Source organism: Paraphaeosphaeria sporulosa (genome assembly GCF_001642045.1).
Source record: "Paraphaeosphaeria sporulosa strain AP3s5-JAC2a unplaced genomic scaffold CC84scaffold_9, whole genome shotgun sequence".
Classification (NCBI taxonomy): Eukaryota; Fungi; Ascomycota; class Dothideomycetes; order Pleosporales; family Didymosphaeriaceae; genus Paraphaeosphaeria; species Paraphaeosphaeria sporulosa.
In genome coordinates this window covers 912423-929197 of record NW_017253368.1, presented here as the reverse complement: position 1 = coordinate 929197, position 16775 = coordinate 912423, and the positions used below count along the sequence as shown (strand labels likewise).

At 53.8% G+C, this 16775-nt stretch overlaps 7 protein-coding genes across 7 annotated transcripts; 3 read left to right on the top strand and 4 right to left on the bottom strand.

The window, feature by feature from the left end:
- Positions 1-319: 319 nt before the first annotated feature.
- CC84DRAFT_1152513 (endo-1,4-beta-xylanase D) lies at positions 320-1911 on the top strand (the record flags this gene model as incomplete). The annotated part of the gene is made up of 2 exons (XM_018176805.1): positions 320-449; positions 500-1911. The coding sequence occupies 2 exons, from the start codon at positions 320-322 to the stop codon at positions 1876-1878; spliced, it is 1509 nt and encodes a 502-aa protein (XP_018032569.1). The 3' UTR covers positions 1879-1911.
- Positions 1912-2827: 916 nt separating this feature from the next.
- On the bottom strand, positions 2828-4891 carry CC84DRAFT_1152511 (amidase family protein; the record flags this gene model as incomplete). Its single annotated transcript, XM_018176804.1, has 1 exon — positions 2828-4891. The coding sequence occupies one exon, from the start codon at positions 4889-4891 to the stop codon at positions 2828-2830; it is 2064 nt and encodes a 687-aa protein (XP_018032568.1).
- A 542-nt stretch (positions 4892-5433) lies between these two features.
- Positions 5434-7272, bottom strand: CC84DRAFT_1167323 (GroES-like protein). The gene is made up of 3 exons (XM_018179153.1): positions 7096-7272; positions 6580-7049; positions 5434-6523 (listed from the first exon to the last, which is right to left on the bottom strand). The coding sequence occupies exons 2-3, from the start codon at positions 6855-6857 to the stop codon at positions 5692-5694; spliced, it is 1110 nt and encodes a 369-aa protein (XP_018032567.1). The 5' UTR covers positions 6858-7049; positions 7096-7272; the 3' UTR covers positions 5434-5691.
- Positions 7273-7443: 171 nt separating this feature from the next.
- On the top strand, positions 7444-8405 carry CC84DRAFT_1167322 (40S ribosomal protein-like protein S19). Its single transcript, XM_018179152.1, is given in 5 exon segments — positions 7444-7576; positions 7589-7590; positions 7720-7749; positions 7799-7916; positions 7971-8405. The coding sequence occupies 5 exon segments, from the start codon at positions 7488-7490 to the stop codon at positions 8182-8184; spliced, it is 453 nt and encodes a 150-aa protein (XP_018032566.1). The 5' UTR covers positions 7444-7487; the 3' UTR covers positions 8185-8405.
- A 40-nt stretch (positions 8406-8445) lies between these two features.
- Positions 8446-10926, bottom strand: CC84DRAFT_1152501 (dihydroxy-acid dehydratase-like protein). The gene is made up of 6 exons (XM_018176803.1): positions 10516-10926; positions 10360-10457; positions 10304-10311; positions 10080-10187; positions 9628-10020; positions 8446-9560 (listed from the first exon to the last, which is right to left on the bottom strand). The coding sequence occupies exons 1-6, from the start codon at positions 10669-10671 to the stop codon at positions 8509-8511; spliced, it is 1815 nt and encodes a 604-aa protein (XP_018032565.1). The 5' UTR covers positions 10672-10926; the 3' UTR covers positions 8446-8508.
- A 2729-nt stretch (positions 10927-13655) lies between these two features.
- Positions 13656-14357, top strand: CC84DRAFT_1262193 (uncharacterized protein; the record flags this gene model as incomplete). The annotated part of the gene is made up of 2 exons (XM_018185132.1): positions 13656-14006; positions 14063-14357. The coding sequence occupies exons 1-2, from the start codon at positions 13957-13959 to the stop codon at positions 14355-14357; spliced, it is 345 nt and encodes a 114-aa protein (XP_018032564.1). The 5' UTR covers positions 13656-13956.
- Positions 14358-14657: 300 nt separating this feature from the next.
- Positions 14658-16445, bottom strand: CC84DRAFT_1006468 (uncharacterized protein). Its single transcript, XM_018173338.1, has 2 exons — positions 15749-16445; positions 14658-15698 (listed from the first exon to the last, which is right to left on the bottom strand). The coding sequence occupies exons 1-2, from the start codon at positions 16347-16349 to the stop codon at positions 14761-14763; spliced, it is 1539 nt and encodes a 512-aa protein (XP_018032563.1). The 5' UTR covers positions 16350-16445; the 3' UTR covers positions 14658-14760.
- Positions 16446-16775: the final 330 nt, after the last annotated feature.

Here is a 16775-nt window from a genome sequence, read left to right as displayed (position 1 = left end):
CCAGGTTCGCCCTCTCATCCGTTGCCGGTATCAAAACGTAGTCACCCATGGTCTTGAAGTATCGTGGCAGATTCTAATGAACCGCCTTCACGGAAACTATCACTCCGGTCGCCTTTAAATAATCGTCGCCTCCAGCTTCCGCATCTTAGGTCCACCACACAGAAGACTTGCACCTACGGATGACAAGAATAATACTTTCTATCACTACAGTATCCATCTAGATAAACGATTGCGTTATTGTTTACATTTCGCGACCATGCGGAACTCATCGAAACTCAAAATTTCTCTCCGGGCTGCGACGGCTCTTTTCGCAGTTGCGATGGCCTTAGCAAATAATACTGATACCACGGATGATTATCCTCAGCAACCCGCAGTCGTCAACTACACTACCTCGGAGGCCGGTAACCCCTTTGTAGATGGCTGGTACGCGGATCCAGACACAGCGATCTGTAAGTATTAGGTCCTACTTGTTCGAACTAACACATTCTAATATTCGAAGACCAGGGTCGTTACTGGGTATTCCCGACCTCGTCATATGTCTACGAGGAGCAAACTTATCTTGACGCTTTCTCCAGCCTGGACCTGATCGACTGGATCAAACACCCTAATATCCTTACTACCAAGGACGTCACGTGGGCGAAAAAAGCAGTCTGGGCTCCCGCGCCAGCCTTCAGGGATGGGAAGTATTACATCTACTTTGGCGCCAACGACATCCAAGAAGGTGAACCAGAGCAAGGTTTCATCGGCGGGATCGGCGTGGCAGTCGCAGACCAACCACAGGGGCCGTACGTTGATGCCATCGGCAAGCCGCTCATTGGCACATACAACAACAGTGCACAGCCCATCGATCAGGACGTTTTCATCGATGATGATGGTCAAGCGTACATCTACTACGGCGGGCACAGTCACGCGAATGTAGCAAAGTTGAAAGAGGACATGATATCCTTAGACACATTCGAGGATGGGACGACGTTCAAAGAGATCACGCCTAAAGACTATGTTGAAGGGCCGCAGATGCTCAAGCGCAACGGGAAGTACTATCTCATGTGGTCGGAAGGCGGCTGGACCGGGCCTGACTATCGAGTATCCTACGCTGTGGCAGACTCACCACTAGGCCCGTTCTTAGGGGTGACCGGGACGAGGATCTTGCAGCAAGACAGCGCTGTTGCCAAGGGTAGCGGGCATAATGGAGTGATACATGTTCCGGGAACCGATATCTACTACATCGTCTACCATCGCCGGCCGCTGAGCGAGAATGCTGGCGAGCACCGTGTTCTCTGCTACGACCGCATGTACTTCAACGAAGATGGTTCCATTAAGCCCGTCAAGATGCTGGTAAAAGACAGCTTCACAGACGGCGATATGGTTGGGTGGAAGACCTACCCCGAGGGGTCGGAGGCGGAGGGTGCGCACGTAGTCGACAACAAGCTGGAAGTCAAGAGCCGCTCGATGTCTGGCACTATAGTCGCACTGGACACCAACTTCACTGACCAGACATACGAAGCGACAGTGATTTTATCAAACAGCAGCGCCGACGTCGGCACTAGTGCTGGGTTGATCTTTGGGGCCACAAACATTGCCTCTGGCCCTTACAAGACAAACGGGTATTACGCGGGACTCTCAGCTGCTGGCAGGGTGCTTGTCACGAACCTCGGCGACGGCACATCGGTGCTCGTTGAAGGCGTGGACATCAAGCCCGACATTGAACATCACGTCCGGGTTTCGGCAATAGGTGCGAATATCAGCGTGTTCGTGAACGACTTTACGTCGCCTGTGTTGGCTTTGGATAGCTCGACTCATGCTGCAGGGACGAACGGGGTGGCTGCCTTCAACATGACGGCTAGGTTTGGTAATGTTTCGATCGCGGAGGCAAGTTAATTGGATCGAATCATGAGTGTATATGTCTTCAATAGGAGTTGATGACTCTTTTTGCGAGTTGGTAACGAGTCTACTAGTTTCTAGTCTGGTCCATACATTAGTCTTGTCGCACTCCATCGAGTTCTTTCTGACATTCCACCACTTCTCCCTTCAACCGTATGGCAACTCAAGCCCACCATCTTCCCCATCAATCACCATTCAACCCACACATCCCCACCTCATTACCACCCAGGTCAAAAGCACCACCCCTCCCGGTCCCACCACCGCCCTTCCCATCGTGCTCAACCCTCCAACCATCGCCCACGTCTGCATCCACACCTCAAACTCCCTCTCCTCATTCAATCACAAGAACTCCATTTGAGAGCGTCCCGGTTGTAGCGCGTAGATGGAGGCTTTGGAGAGGGTCGGGTGTTCTTTGCGGGTGACGGCGGCGTCTCAATGCGCTTGGGACGTGGGTGGGGAGGTCATGGTGGTCGGCGAGGTCTGGGGTGTGATTTTGCTGCGCGCGAACGGGATGGATGCTTGGGCTGTGGATTTTTCAGGCACATTCTTGAGTTTTGAGATAGAGAGGATTTTTGAGTGAGGAAAGAACGAGTGGAGAGTTGGTATTGCGAGTTGTCATACACTTGAGGTTATGTTGTTTATCGATCATGGAGCCAGCGCTAGATCTGTAGACAAGGCAATGAATCTGTCGTGGCGGTTTGTTTTAGCATCGGGAGGTCTTGTATGGATGGAGTCTGCGCATCTGTGTGTGTAAACGCAGGGTATTTTCCAGAAATTGTGGAGAGCAGCAGCGAGTCCCAGGTAGACTCCACTATAATTGGGCCACTTGCTCGTGGAAGAGAAAATACATTGAACGAATCAGTCAGAGACGTCACGCATTTACAGGAACACAAGAATATAATTCATGCAAGTGCGTGCAGACATTTAGATTCTATCACATCCCCTCTCAAAACGCTGTCCTCCCCGTCTTAACCGCCTTCAACACCCCATGATCCGCCAACTTCTCAATCATATTAAGCAGCATAAAATCACACCCCCTCTTCACCACCATATTGATCGTCACCGGCACCATCTCCTCGTGGAATGTCACATTACTATAGTACGGCACCTGCCCGATCGGAATCGTAAAGTCCGCGCACCCATACACAGGACAAATATTTGCACCCGTGATCTCCGCACCCAGGGGCTTCACCGCCAAAAACGAAGTGTTGGGGTACCCATTTAGCCCGAGCTCGCGATAGGACGGGAAACCGCCGGTGCCGATGTCGTAGAGGAAGACGCTCTCGGAGCAGGACTCTGGGGTGGTGGGTTGGAAGGATGTTTCCCACCATTCGACTGCGGCATTCTTCTCGACTAGGGCGTTGGCATAGGTTGAGGGGTTGTAGCGCGTGGTGTTGAAGGACTTCCAGCCGGGACGCCGGGCGGGGTCGATCGGGGGAAAGCGGCCGTCGAAGAGGGCAGCCCAGGTGCTTGTCAGGACGGATCCGATGATATCCCAGGCGGACCAGGCGTTGATGACACCGAGGGGAACAGAGGTTAGGTAGGTGAGATTGTTGATGAAGGGGGCTTGGTCGGTTACGTTAATGGATTGGACGGTTTCCGTGAAGTTGAGTGTCTTGACGGTCATATTGAAAATGGTGGTCAAGTTCGTGATGAAGTTTTGGAGGATGACCTCTGCGGCAGAGTTGTTCAGAGGTAGGTAGTCCGTGGGATAAACGATAGTTTTTGGGAAGGCCAAAGTATCAGGCACTTCAAGCGGTGAAAGGCCTGTGATGTTTGGCGGCTGGAACAAGGTTGGCTCGTACCAAGCTTTCGAGAATGCAATCCATTTGTAAGGGTCCCGCGAAAAGACACCGGCTGTGTCGGTGGCACCGCCCAAGGGAAGAACTCTCTCCAGGTTCATGAGACCTTGGGAGGGACGCTGGCCAAAGGTGCCACTCACAGCCGCCGGACGTCTCATAGAAGATCCAGTATCGCTACCTATGGCAAAGTCCAGCCAGTCGTATGCGGCAACACTGCAGCCTCCACCAGAAGAGGATGCGGAGCACGTGAGCCAGCCATCGCCACGAGGATTGAATGGGTAGTGCTCATCTTGCCACTCCCATGGGTTTGCGCCCGAAGCAAATTGTGCCAGCTTGTACTTACCCACCAGTACACCGCCAAGATCAAGAATACGCTGAATAGACGGCGCAGTCTCGTTCGCAATTGGCGTGATAAATGCCCATGCTTGCGATCCGCCTGATGTTTGGAGACCTTTGATGTCGAAAAGATCTTTGATAGCAACGCGCCATCCTGCCATGGGCCTGGGATCGTTCCAGCTGTATATGCGGGAAGGAACCGGGACATACGGGTCCCACATATTGGGAAGGAAGACGCCCACGGAACTGTGCGTAGAATTGCCATCGTTCGAGTCATAGGCTCCAAACAAGAAATCTCTGTAGGTATCTGGGTAAAGAAGGAAGACTGACGCGAGCGATACCTTGCCGCCGTCGATCAATGCCAAATATGGTCCGGATGGGAGACTCTCGATACCCGGACTTGAAACGGTGCTCACTGACAATGTGTTGTAACCAGCCATGGAGATTCTGGTATCCACAAATACATGAGATATGTTCAACGACTGCAGGTATGAGGTAGCTGATGAATCGAGGGTTGCACCGGGCGCGGATGACGAGATGAAGATGGTCTCAAGGTAGTCCGTAGTGAAGACATCATCTCCATCTTCGTAATTCTGTATAATAGTCGTGAGAACATCCTGACTAAGGGTCGATACATTGGTGTTGATGACTGTTATCGGAATCTCCGATCGCGAGGAGCCAGCAGCGTCTGAAGACGTGAAGTCGATATTGAAACTTGCTTTGGGGTACCTAGCATTGGCGAGATAAGTGTTTTTGCCAAGTTCGAAAACTGTGTCGCCTTGGGAGTTAGGCTGGAGGAATGTATAGGCATTGCGCTTGATGGGAGCCGCAGAGGAGAGAGCGATGAGCAACAGGAATTGAGCACCCAACATGTCGACTGGGGTCACACGAAAAGCTGTGTACTCTGTTGCCTGGAAGTAACCGAAGGCCGCTCATCGTGTAGGTCGTGCTACAAGAGGGAATACATATACATCCTGCTGTGTCCATATTGGCTTAGCCCGTGGGGTCGCCATGTGGTAGTTCGCTTGGAAGCGTGCGTTATGGAGTTCTTGTCTCCGGGCAACGCACGGTAGAGGGATTTTGTCCTGCCTATTGCGGGTTCGAGCGTGCATTGCGTTGATCTCCTATCTAATAGTAGAAAGAATTCGTACGATGCCTTGGTCATTGAAGCGGAGACATGTTGGCGAAGCGATGTTCGTGCTTATCTCCGTGTGAAGATAACGCTTTGCGGGGTCAACAATGGCACTTGGCCACGACGGTCGCCTTGGCATCGCGGCTCAGCAATAGACTCAGGCTGCCTTGAATTGTCCACAACAAGTTGTACATCTGGGCGGGAGCTGGAAATGCAGCCGAGCATTGCCTAACCAAACTGGGTGGATGTGGGTAGAATAAGCGAGAAGTGATGGATAACAGGCGGTCATCTTGGGCGCGCCATTTCTCGTGACTAATGCCGTGCAATCGAGAGCACGTAGTGAGCGCTATCTGAAGGATTCTGATCACAGCTACTCTAATAACATAATTTTTCCTCATGCTGTAGTGAAGGACAAGTTCAATTGCTCAGTGTCAGTGCCGGGTACCGCCCATGGTTCATCCGGCACTGAGACTACAGTCATGGGAAAAACGATCCATACCTGTATTACCCATCGTGGAGCAACACACCGTCCTCAGTCTTCTAGCTTGGCGTAAATGTTGAAAGTTCAACTAGCTCATGCGATGAATCGTCATCAATCTTGTTGACCACCACCTTCCGAGCACTCACACCCGCTTTCTGTTTGTCCAATCCCAGCTGCACTGATCGCAGCCCATTGCCCACGATTAAGGGGTCAGGTTTTGGTACTAGAGTACCCCGTGCCAATGCCGATGGCAGGTATTTACGCCAGATGTCCGGTCCTATTTGATTGCCACCTTTGAAAATGGAAGAGGAAGATATTGCTTTGACGCGGACGGTGCATGGAATGCCAGCGTCCGGCACGCCCTTGACAGTGACAACGAGAGCTTTGCCTGTGCTGCGATCTGCAATCCGGGCACAAGTTTGCACAGCACCATCTGCTCCTGCTGCATGGTAGACTCCGGCAAGAGTTTTGGTCTTCAGAGCCTCAACGATCTGATCTTCAACATCGTCGTCGTGGTAATCGAATACTTTAGTCGCTCCGAGACTTTTTACATAGTAAAAATTCTTGCGGCTCGCAACGGTGAAGATCTCAGCACCAGATGCATTGGCCATCTGGATTGCGCAAGACCCCACGCTGGAGCTGCCGCCCCAGACCACGAGAGTACGTGTATGGTTAAGAATGCCCGGCAGCCCTTCAATACTCGGAAAAGGTAACGAAAGGAAGTCCTTTTGATAGAGTCCTGCTGCTGCTGTTGAGATGCCGAGCGGGAGGACGACTCCCCTCTCAAATGCGATCTCCTTGGGAAGCTCGGCAACCGCATTTTGTGAGACGACAACATATTTCTGGAACGCTCCGCGTGACGAATCGTTAGAAGAAGAGGCTCCAGCTTGCCTAGTTTAACACAGTTAGCGTAAAGCACTGCCTTTGATATTCTCAAAGTAGCTCACGCGATAATTCGCCGCCCTACTTGCAATAGCCGTACACCTTCTCCGATCTCTTCAACTGTGCCAGCAATGTCCAATCCGAATATCGTTGGGTACTGCGCCTTGAATACATCTTGATCCTGGTTGATCCAATCTATCGGATTCACTGCGACACTGTGGACTTTGATCGTCACGAAGCCTGGGGGTGGTGATTTGTAGGGTGCACTAGATACTACCAATGGCCTTGTCTTGGGTTTGAGCGCCCATGCAGCTGCGTTGTGAGGGGCTGAAGTAAGCTCCATCTCGTTGGCATTCAGGTCTTCAATAGTGCTGGCAAGAAAGTCTGGGTGACACAAATTAAAGCTCATGGCTGCTTCAACGTTCTTTTGTTGACGCGAAGAACGAAGTGGTGTTCCGTACAATGTTCAGACAAACGGGCCACAGTGGCTAACAGTAGAAACTGGACTCTTGGGGCTACGAAATACTGGGATCTACTAGAATATGTAAGTTTTTTAACTGTATTGTACAGTGAGTCCCTACGTGACAAGGCGTACTCCAAAGGTAAAAGTAACACAAATAGGAACCTTTGTAAGTGAACGAGATAAGTTCCAATCGCATCAACAGAACTCCGCACAGCCGATCGAGCGAGGAATAAATGTGGGGTACGAAGTCTAAGGAAAATGCGAGCTGCCTCAGCTTGATAAATGCGGTTTGAGCTGGCAAGTGATGATGCTCTACAAAGGTGGAGCGGGACCGGGGGCGATGCGCGCACGTGCTCTGGCACTAACGTTCTGCCGAAAAGCCTCCGCTAAGCGAATCGCGAAAATCAAGCGCACAACGCCGAACGACCACCTGCAGCCTTCGACTCGACAATTCGACAACGACACCGACCACCTCGCCCTTCCCTCCAACACATATCGCCAGCAATCACAATGGGTGGAGTCTCAGTCAAGGACGTCGACGCGCAGAAGTTCATCAACGCCTATGCTGCGTTCTTGAAGCGCCAGGGAAAGCTCCCCATGTACGTTTGCCCTCCCACTGCAGTCTATGAGTTGTGAACATCGCATGCTGACTTTTTGGCAGTCCAGGTTCGTTCCAGCCCACCGGGTGAAGGAAAAGCCTGAATCCCGTAACTGGGGGACATTTCGCTAACGCCAAGGTCTACAGGCTGGGTCGACACAGTTAAGACTGGACGTACGTATCTGATCCTTTAAGAGCAAGGTGCACGTTTAACAAGTCATAGACTCCAAGGAGCTCCCTCCCCAGGACATCGACTGGTACTACGTCCGCGCCGCTGCCGTCGCTCGCCATGTCTACATGCGCAAGACCGTCGGTGTTGGCCGCCTGAGGAAGCTTCACGGGTATGCTGGCACATCTGCGAATCCGCGGCGAACATGATGTTGACGAGAATGCAGTTCCACCAAGAACCGTGGCTCGCGCCCCTCCCACCACGTCGACGCCTCCGGTTCCGTCGACCGCAAGGTCTTCCAGTCCCTCGAGAAGATCGGTGTCCTTGAGCAGGACGAGGACAAGGGTGGCCGCCGCATCACCCAGGCCGGCCAGCGTGATTTGGACCGTATCGCCCAGACCACCCTCGAGGCCGAGGAGGAGGACGAGGACGACGAGTAGACGTTTACACAACGGACGGCTAGACAACTGAGGAGCGCCGCGCCGACAGCAGATGCTGCGCGCGGCCGTGGGTCATCTACGGGTTACGGCTTACGGCGTTCATGAATGCGCTAGGCTTGGGAGCCTCGGGCGTCGAAAAATGAAAGTGGGCTTTGCCTAATGCATTATCAATGATACCAACTCTTCGATTCTTTGTGAAGACCGGCCTGTGTTAATGCGTATACTGAATTGCTTCCTGTAGAGTTGTCTATTTATCTCACGATCCCAAACTACGATATTGATAACAACATACTCGTACAACAGCCCATCTCATTTTTATCGGTTCTAGAAAAGATCCGTCATCGCTCCCGTGCTCGCGTCACCCACAAGCCTCGCATACTTCGCAAGCACACCCCTCGTCACCGCCGCATGCGGCTTCTTCCAATCCTTGAGCCTCTTCTGGATCTCCTCATCCGACACATCCATATCAATCCGGTTCTTCTCCGCATCAATTGTAATCACATCCCCGTTCCTGACCACTGCCACTGGTCCACCAACCGCAGCCTCAGGGCATATATGTCCGACAATGAAGCCGTGTGACGCACCCGAGTACCGCCCGTCCGTGATCAGAGCGATGTTCGTCAGCCCCGCGCCCATGATCGCTGCCGAAGCTTTGAGTTGTTCTGGCATGCCTGGCCCACCCTTTGGCCCTTCGTAACGCACAACCACGACGACATTTTCGCCCCGCGGGATCGTCCCCTTGTTCAGCGCGGCATCAAGTTCATGCTCCTTATCAAAGACCAGTGCCTTGCCCTTGAACAGCAGCCCCTCCTTTCCAGTGATCTTCGCCACCGCACCCAGCGGTGCAAGATTACCCCTCAGGATCTCAATGTGGCCAGTCTTTTTGATGGGGTTGTTCAGCGGGCGTATGATAACCTGGTCCTGCGGGAGCGACGGATACGGCTCAATGTTTTCTTTCAGCGTCTTCCCCGTCACTGTAGGAATATCGCCGTTCAGCAAGCCTGCAGCAACCATCAATTTCATCACCGCTGGCATACCACCGATTTCAAACAGATCAGCGGCAAAGTACTTCCCCGACGGCGCGAGATCCGCCAAGAATGGGATCTTGTCCGACACGCGCTGGAAGTCGTCGAGCGTGAGCGGTACGCCAGCAGTGCCGGCCATGGCGAGCAGATGCAGGACGGCGTTTGTGGACCCACCGAGCGCCATCATCATTACGAGCGCGTTCTCGAAAGATGCCTTCGTCATTAGCTTACGCGGCGTGATGTCCTGCTCCATGCAGATGCGGATTGCGGCGGCGGCTTTGGCACATTCGCGCATCTTGGCGGGGCTTTCGGCGGGCGTGGTGGACGAGTTGGGTAGGGAGAGACCCATGGCTGTGGTTTGGCATCGTTAGCTTCTTCATCCAGTTCGAATCCCTCAGTGTAGAACGGTCATACGCACCCTCAATACTCGTACTCATAGTATTCGCCGTGTACATCCCCCCGCAAGCTCCCGCGCCGGGACACGCATTCCTCTCGATATCCTCCATGATCTCGTCCGGTGTGTACTTCCCCTCCTCCGCACTCTGCAGCGTCTTGTACACGTACGCGCCAAACTTCTCGTACGCGGTGCTGATGTTGATCGGCTTCTTCAGCGTCTCCGAGTAGCCGGGCTTGATGCTGCCGCCGTAAATCATGAGCGAAGGCCGGTTGTGCCGCGCAAAGGCCATGATGACGCCGGGCATGTTCTTATCGCACCCGGGGATGGCGATGCAGGCGTCGTGGTGTTGGGCGCAGGTTACGGTTTCGATACTGTCGGCGATGATTTCGCGGGTTTGGAGGGAGAAGCGCATTCCTTGGGGGCATTGTTAGGAGATCTGGCTTTGGGAAATTTGGGAACATGGAGTATGGCACCTTCTCCGCCCATTGTGATTCCATCTGACACCCCGACCGTGTTGTATTGCCATGCGAGCATGTCATCTTGTAGGCAGTTCTTTTTGACTTCTTTGCCTAGATCGAGCACTTTAAGGGTTCCTTGTCAGTTCTCAATCTCTTACCCAAAATCGTGCTACAGCATTGGTGTATTCGTTCATTACGCGACAACGACCAAATGTACACCCCTGAATTGGGAAACTTACAATGCATGCTGCACGCCCGTTAATATACGCATGACGTCGGCACGTGGGTGACTTACTTGCAGGGATTGCCTTCCCACCACACGCTTGCGATACCGACGTGGGGTTGCGTCTTCATCGCTTCTTTGTTCGGAACACCAGCGGCGTACAGCATGGCCTTTTCGCGCAAGTCACATCAGCTTTTGCCCCTCGATCCATAGAAGTAAATTGCTTACCTGCGCCCCAGGAAAGTCATGGCCATTTGTAAGGGTTGAAGACCACCGGTTCAGGACGGGCTTTCCATCTCGCTGCGTGCCTGCGGGTTGGTGCTTGAAGTTGAGAAAGCGGGGCTCCTCTGGCTGGTTTTCTTGCTCTGCGTTGCGGGGGTCCATGGTGATTGTGAGAAACCGACTTTCTGAGACGATTGAGCGGAACTGGATATACGATATGAAAAAAAGTACAATGCCGCCGACAGCCGTACACGTCAGTACTGGAGATAACCAACCCAGACGCGTGCAATTGCTACGAGACAAGCCAATAGCCCGGTATAGAATTCTTCAGTGCAGTATGTACGCGTGCCGTACGTGTCACTCGATAAGTGAGCAATACGAGACCGTGGGGGCACCGATCTTCTTGTTAAAGGCTTCTTTGACGACCTCGGAGGTGCCCAACCCCTCCTCGTGGAGGTTCCACCCATCGAGCTACAGCAGGGTAACCCGCTAGCTGATAGCGCGCAGCCAATGCCGCGCGATACATTTCGTCGGCCGAAGTAAGCAATTGGTGCGGTGGAGTAGGTGCGCGTAGTGCGACTTTTTGGCGTGCGGGAATGATGCCGACGGCGAGAATACCGGCAGTTAAGCGAGGCGCCAGTGGTGTGATCCTGAACGTTGTTGTGTACGAGCATGTCAAGAGCTTTGAGATGGAATTGGGCATAAGTTTTGGGGTGGAATGAGGGGAATTAGTGACAGGTAGGTCAATTTACGTCATATGGGCAAAGCCAGAGTGGCTGACAATTGACAGTAAACATTAGAATGGTAGTAGTAGCGGACTTCTATATCCGAAAGCCATATTGAATATTCAGGACATAGGTGTGTTGGCGTAATATGAACTAACTTGCCACATGGCCAGGTGCGCGCCGCGAAGATTCCGTTTTTGTGGGCAGGCATGATGGGTGATTAGATCAACGACGAGTCACAATCGTCGTTGAGCCCTTACGGTGGGTTACATCGTCACACTTTTATAGTCACGCGAGAGAATACTCATAACGGTTGACATGCGAAACCTAAATTAACTACGGAGCGTTCTATGGGTATTTCTGCATAAGAAAAACGTGGTAGCTGCGGGTCCGTACAACCAACCACTGACACAACCGACCTTGGAACAAAAACAAAATATAATTCAGGTACCATCCGTCCAACGCAGCGTTTACCAACCGTTGGAAACGTCGTAACAGTGGATCAGTACCATAAACTCCCAACGTCAGTATAAGAAAATACCATTTAGGTACCATCGTTCGCGTCCACCATTCACCAACCCCCGTAATCGTTGTGGTGAGAGAAGACCTCGAAGTCACCTGAGCAACGGGACTCGTTCCTGTAGCACTGCTCCAAATCCCAGCGTCCCTTTGTCCAGTCCTCGGGTTGGAACACCAGGAACGGCGCCGGGCTGTCCCAGCCGAAGCAGTAGATGGTACCGTCATCCTTGGCACCGCCGATCGGGTGGGTACACGCCATGTTGTCCTGAGAGTGGAAGTGGTATGGCATCGGGGTGTTGGGTTCGAAGTCAGGGGAGTTGGCGGGTCTGACTGTTGCAAGTGGGGCGTCTCGGCAGACGACTTGATAGTCGTTGGAACCGCTGGGTTGAGGGGCGCCAGTGAGGTCAATGGCCTGGGTGACGGTGACCATGGGGCCTAGCTTGGTGTCGGTGACCACGGGTCTGGTGATCAAGGTAGTCGGAACGCTCGTAGTGGCGGAGGCGCTCTTGTCTGTGAAGACAATTTCGGTAACGATTAGGCCAGCCTTGGTAACAGTGACCACGGGTATCGAAGGGGAAACCGCGGTAGCTGTGGCTGTGGCCACGGTTTGGGAAGCAGCTCGGTGTGGTAGAGCCCATCGTCGTCGTGCCAGTTGACCTAGTTAAGGCAGCTAGCGTCCGGGATCTTGCCAGCTTCGCGGGGCTTCTTGATGCATTGCTTCCGCTAGGTGTTAGGGATTTGCCCGTAGGTATCGCTCATCGGGTCGCGACCGGGGCGTGCGTAGCAGTGTACATTGCGTGTAGTTTGTTGGTCAATGCAGAGGGCGGTGAAGTCTTTGGGAATGTGGCCTGGGGCTACCATAATCGTCCAGCGTGGGTCAGGCTTCCATGAGCTCCTGGAGCGCGGCGTAGTTGGGCTCACCAGCAAGGCGGTCCGCTTCTTTGCCTTCATATATAGCCTCGGTGATGAGCTTGTTGATGTTGAAGGTGGTCTGAGCGGGTACGGTGGCTGCGAGGCAGACCGTGAGGCCGAAGGCGAAATTGCGTAAGACAACCATCCCAAGGTAGCCTAAAGTGGCTCGAGGTACTGAATGTGGGTGTTATTTGGGCCTGAGTGGGCTTGGTAGCAGTGGTGGTGGTAAATGGCGTTGTTGTCAAGCGTTGTTGTCTTCAAGTGTGCTGCAGCAAGAGCGGAAATGCCTCGACTTATATAGCACATTGTTAAGATTGTATTCGTAGTCAACCCAGGCAGAAATGGCATTTTTTGCCCAACAAAAATCTTGCTTATTGGTGTTGGGAGTTCGTACCACAACAATAGTACAACTAAATTCATCGCAGCAGAGCTTTCGCATTCTCGAAATTTCCATGACCTCGAGTACATGCCCTGCCATGCTTACGCGTGCTGGGCTGATATTGTCTTGGGGCAAACTAATAACTATAGTTTCAAAAAGGCACCGTCCCTATAGTTGACTTCGGCTTCCTGGACAGGACTCTGGGACGACGCATAAGGTTACTAGGAGATTACGTTGTCTCTAGAAGTAGTTACCCGCCGTCGCGAGTAGGCCGAGGGCGTATCGTATACAACTTTCTGATGTTCCAAGTCACTTCAGGATCAATGACGCAAGCCGCGTAACGATTGAATCCCGATGGTCGCTGTCTTAAGGATAGCTTTCCCGAATCGTAGACTAACATTCTCGAACGCATATGCTGCAACGCAGTGCAGAAAATTGCTGTCGTTTCAACATGAACTTTTAATACTCTCCACAGTCGACATGGTGTTGCGCAATACATTCAGATATCGGTGAGCGGTAGTTGTGAAGCACACAGCGGCTGACAAGAGGAGTGGAGTTTAGCACACATGATCCTATAAAAACTCACTATATAATACAGTGACAAACTCGTTCTCTGAAATTTAACTCCGACATTTCACAGCCTCGGAAGCCCAGGACTTATGCAGTGGCTAGTCCCGCCTCGTCCAGAATCGCACCCCTGTACACGCTAAGCCTCCTCGATCTTAGTCTCCCCCGCGGAAATCGCATCGCGAACTTTTTGTTTGGCGCCGAGCATTCGCATCACACCCAGCGAACAACCCTCTAGGCCACGCACCCGCCACTCCGCTCCAACACCCTTAGACAACCTCGTATACACCCGCATACAGTCTCTGTACCCCCTATACCGCCAACCTTCCCACATCAATCCCAATCATGGCCCAAGGCGCCGTCAAACCCCGCAAAGCCAGCAACGCACCCAAAAAGTACACCCTCCTCCTCTCCCTTCCCTTTCCCTTACCATACTAATCTTCCCATGTAGACCGACCGGCCCCCAGCGCGGCAACCGCGTGATCAAGCCGAAAAAAGCCTCCCTCGCATCCCAACAGAAAATCAAGCACAAGGCGTCCAGTCAGCTAACGGGGAAGACGGAGAAGCTGCTGGCAGAGAAGGCGGGGCATCTGGAGTTGCTGAAGGGGGAAAGAGGGAGGGCAGAGTCGGCGGGACGAAGGTCAATAAGGAGGGTGCGGCAGCGAAGAAGTGAGGATGAGGGAAGGTTCGCTGGCTTGATGGATGTGATGGCCTGTGAGAAAAGTACGAGCGACGTACGGTGTTGAGAGGAAGCGTGGAAGAGCGCGCGGTTTGGGGAGTGGAGGGTCAGGACAAGGCGCGTGGTGAGAGACACTGCACCGCAGAGATACCCCGGAGTTTGTGAGAGCCTGCGCGGTCTGAAGCCTGCGATTTCGACTGGCCGAGAGTATGAGTACTGCATCGCCCCTCCTGGATCGAGCATTGTGCTCAGACTTACGTCCATGCACTATAGTCTAGAGGTGCGGCTCCCGCTGAGGAAACAGTAGGGACACTGATGGGAGGAAGACCAGTGGCATTAGCAGCACATGCCGGTGGCCGTTGCGTTGTTAAAAGCGCTACAGAACGTAATGAAAAACGCCAATCCAATCGCAGTAGATCCAAAACGCCCGGAGAGGTATTGATGCTAACCAAGGACTAAGCCGAAGCTTCTCAGATGATGCCAGCCCGGGCGGCTTCGCCGCCTCCTGCTTCTACAATGGCTTCGCGCGCTTTTCCGCGGCCAATGCCGCCCTCGCCCACGCCCATCCTGCGCGCGACGTACCGCTGGGCAACGACACCGACACTGAGACTGATTACCTCGGACATCCATTCCGCAGCCCACTCACGGGGGTCGACACCGCCGTCTTGGATGATTTGTTGGATCTCTGGGGGCAACTGCGCCTCTTCTCCAGCTTCTTCGGTTGGCGCGGGCGCATCGAGCCACTCCACCCACTTCGCAGGGAACGACTGACTCAACGCTTTGTAGCTGATGCCGTGGATAGGGTCGTGCAGATAGATGGCAAAAACAATAAGCTCGTCTGTCTCCTTCTGCTCCTGAACATTGCCTTCCTTCTCGTCCGCTGACGGCGAAGCCTGGAAAAGGTCATCGGGCGTGGTGTAGCTGATTGCCTGCAAAGCCAAGAATATATCGCTACTCCGCACGGGGTTCGACTCGCTCAGGACCTCGGTCGCCTGCTTCGCTGCCTCTTCCAACCCCCCTCGTGCGTTGAAGAACTCGTTGGCGTAGCTCTCTGCGCTCACTCTGACGAGCTTGGTGCCCTCCGGTAGTCCCTTAACGACACTCAGATCCCGCTTGTCCGTGTCGCGCCACCAGGGGCCGTCGTTCCAGCCGGCGCTGCTGCCGCGGTGGCCATCTATCGAACTGCGCTGTGTCGACTCTGAGCCCCGCTGGATGACCAATAGGTCGCCGCCCTCAACTTGCGACATGACTGAGGAGAAAGTTTGGTAGATTATGGGGTCGAGCGAAGGGTAGCCGATGAGGTCGTGGGTAATGTGGATTTGTAGGCGCTCGTGTTGTGCGATGGGGGGGGCGAGGGTATGGACGAGGTCTGTAAATGTCGGAATGGCGCGTTTCTGCAGTTCCTCTCCTGCACAGTGTGAGATACGTTTAGATGATAGATGATAGTGAGAAGCATACCGAGTCCACGCAATGCACCAAGGTTTACATTTCCTCGCACTCCCCGCACTTGTTCCGCCCACCGCTGTGCCTCCTCGTTCTTCTGAAGCTCCTGGTATGCTGCTTCAGCGCGCTTCCTCGCCGCATCGGCTGTTGCAGTTGCTGTCGATAGCAGGCCCCCAACGCTGAAGCCTCCCCATCCCCAGCCTCCCGATTGCTGCTGCGGTTCTGGTGCTGGCTTCACAGGTTCCTCTTCGGTGGGAGCGAAACTCTGGTGGAACGAACGGGCACTCTCTCCCGACTTTCTTGGTGGCTGCGGCTTCTCCTCGCTGGTGCGTCCGGAGCCGCTCGACGACGGCGTTGCGACACCAGCCTTCTTGCTGGAGGCGGTCGACGACGACAGCTTGGGTGTGTTGGAGCGACTGGAGGGGCGCGGTGCTTCGGGTGCCTGGAACTTCTCAAGCGCCTCAAGCTCCTCGAGCTCCTTGAGGGCGTCGATGTCCTGCTGGGCCGTCTTGCGCGGAGCTTTGGCGGCCTTGGAGCTCTTGGGCGGGGGTGCAGCGGGTGCCTCCGCTTCCATTTCCAGCTCGGCCAGCTGCTCCTCGACTGTCTTGGGGGGCATGGCGGAGGACGTCAATGTATTGTGCAGCGTGTTGTGCAGGGACTGTGCGCGGTGAATGTCAGGATAGACAATAGGGAAGCTGCATGCAGAGCGGAGCTACTGTGGAGTGCAGCTGCCATTATCGATGCTACAGGCGCATTGAGAGAACGGGCGGCCAATCACACCGCAGCGCCAAGATCGGGTTTTGCATCGAGCAGCCACGAGCGCCTCAAGACAAAGATCACGCCTGCCAGCATCAACCATCTCCATTAGGATTGACAAGTCTCCCGAAACACGGAGACTTGCGCCGCTTTCAAGACTACGCAACTTGCTTATCTTCTGGCGCTGCGCGCCTACTTCGTTGTCTTGCTTTTCGCGCATGCGACTGTCACCCTGACGGCCGTCGCGCTACGCCTCCCCCGGACGGTACCTACCATTCCATGAATT

What these genes read in the sequence shown, in the direction of transcription:
- CC84DRAFT_1167323 (XM_018179153.1), bottom strand. Translation starts at nt 6,857, where the DNA reads ATGGAGCTTACTTCAGCCCCTCACAACGCAGCTGCATGGGCGCTCAAA. An exon ending in GTAGGGCGGCGAATTATCGC is followed by an intron (nt 6,524 to 6,579) that starts GTGAGCTACTTT and finishes GTGTTAAACTAG; the next exon opens with GCAAGCTGGAGCCTCTTCTT.
- CC84DRAFT_1167322 (XM_018179152.1), top strand. Translation starts at nt 7,488, where the DNA reads ATGGGTGGAGTCTCAGTCAAGGACGTCGACGCGCAGAAGTTCATCAAC. An exon ending in CGACACAGTTAAGACTGGAC is followed by an intron (nt 7,750 to 7,798) that starts GTACGTATCTGA and finishes AACAAGTCATAG; the next exon opens with ACTCCAAGGAGCTCCCTCCC. An exon ending in CGCCTGAGGAAGCTTCACGG is followed by an intron (nt 7,917 to 7,970) that starts GTATGCTGGCAC and finishes ACGAGAATGCAG; the next exon opens with TTCCACCAAGAACCGTGGCT.
- CC84DRAFT_1152501 (XM_018176803.1), bottom strand. Translation starts at nt 10,671, where the DNA reads ATGGACCCCCGCAACGCAGAGCAAGAAAACCAGCCAGAGGAGCCCCGC. An exon ending in AATCACAATGGGCGGAGAAG is followed by an intron (nt 10,021 to 10,079) that starts GTGCCATACTCC and finishes AATGCCCCCAAG; the next exon opens with GAATGCGCTTCTCCCTCCAA. An exon ending in TATGAGTACGAGTATTGAGG is followed by an intron (nt 9,561 to 9,627) that starts GTGCGTATGACC and finishes GCCAAACCACAG; the next exon opens with CCATGGGTCTCTCCCTACCC.
- CC84DRAFT_1006468 (XM_018173338.1), bottom strand. Translation starts at nt 16,349, where the DNA reads ATGCCCCCCAAGACAGTCGAGGAGCAGCTGGCCGAGCTGGAAATGGAA. An exon ending in TGGTGCATTGCGTGGACTCG is followed by an intron (nt 15,699 to 15,748) that starts GTATGCTTCTCA and finishes CACACTGTGCAG; the next exon opens with GAGAGGAACTGCAGAAACGC.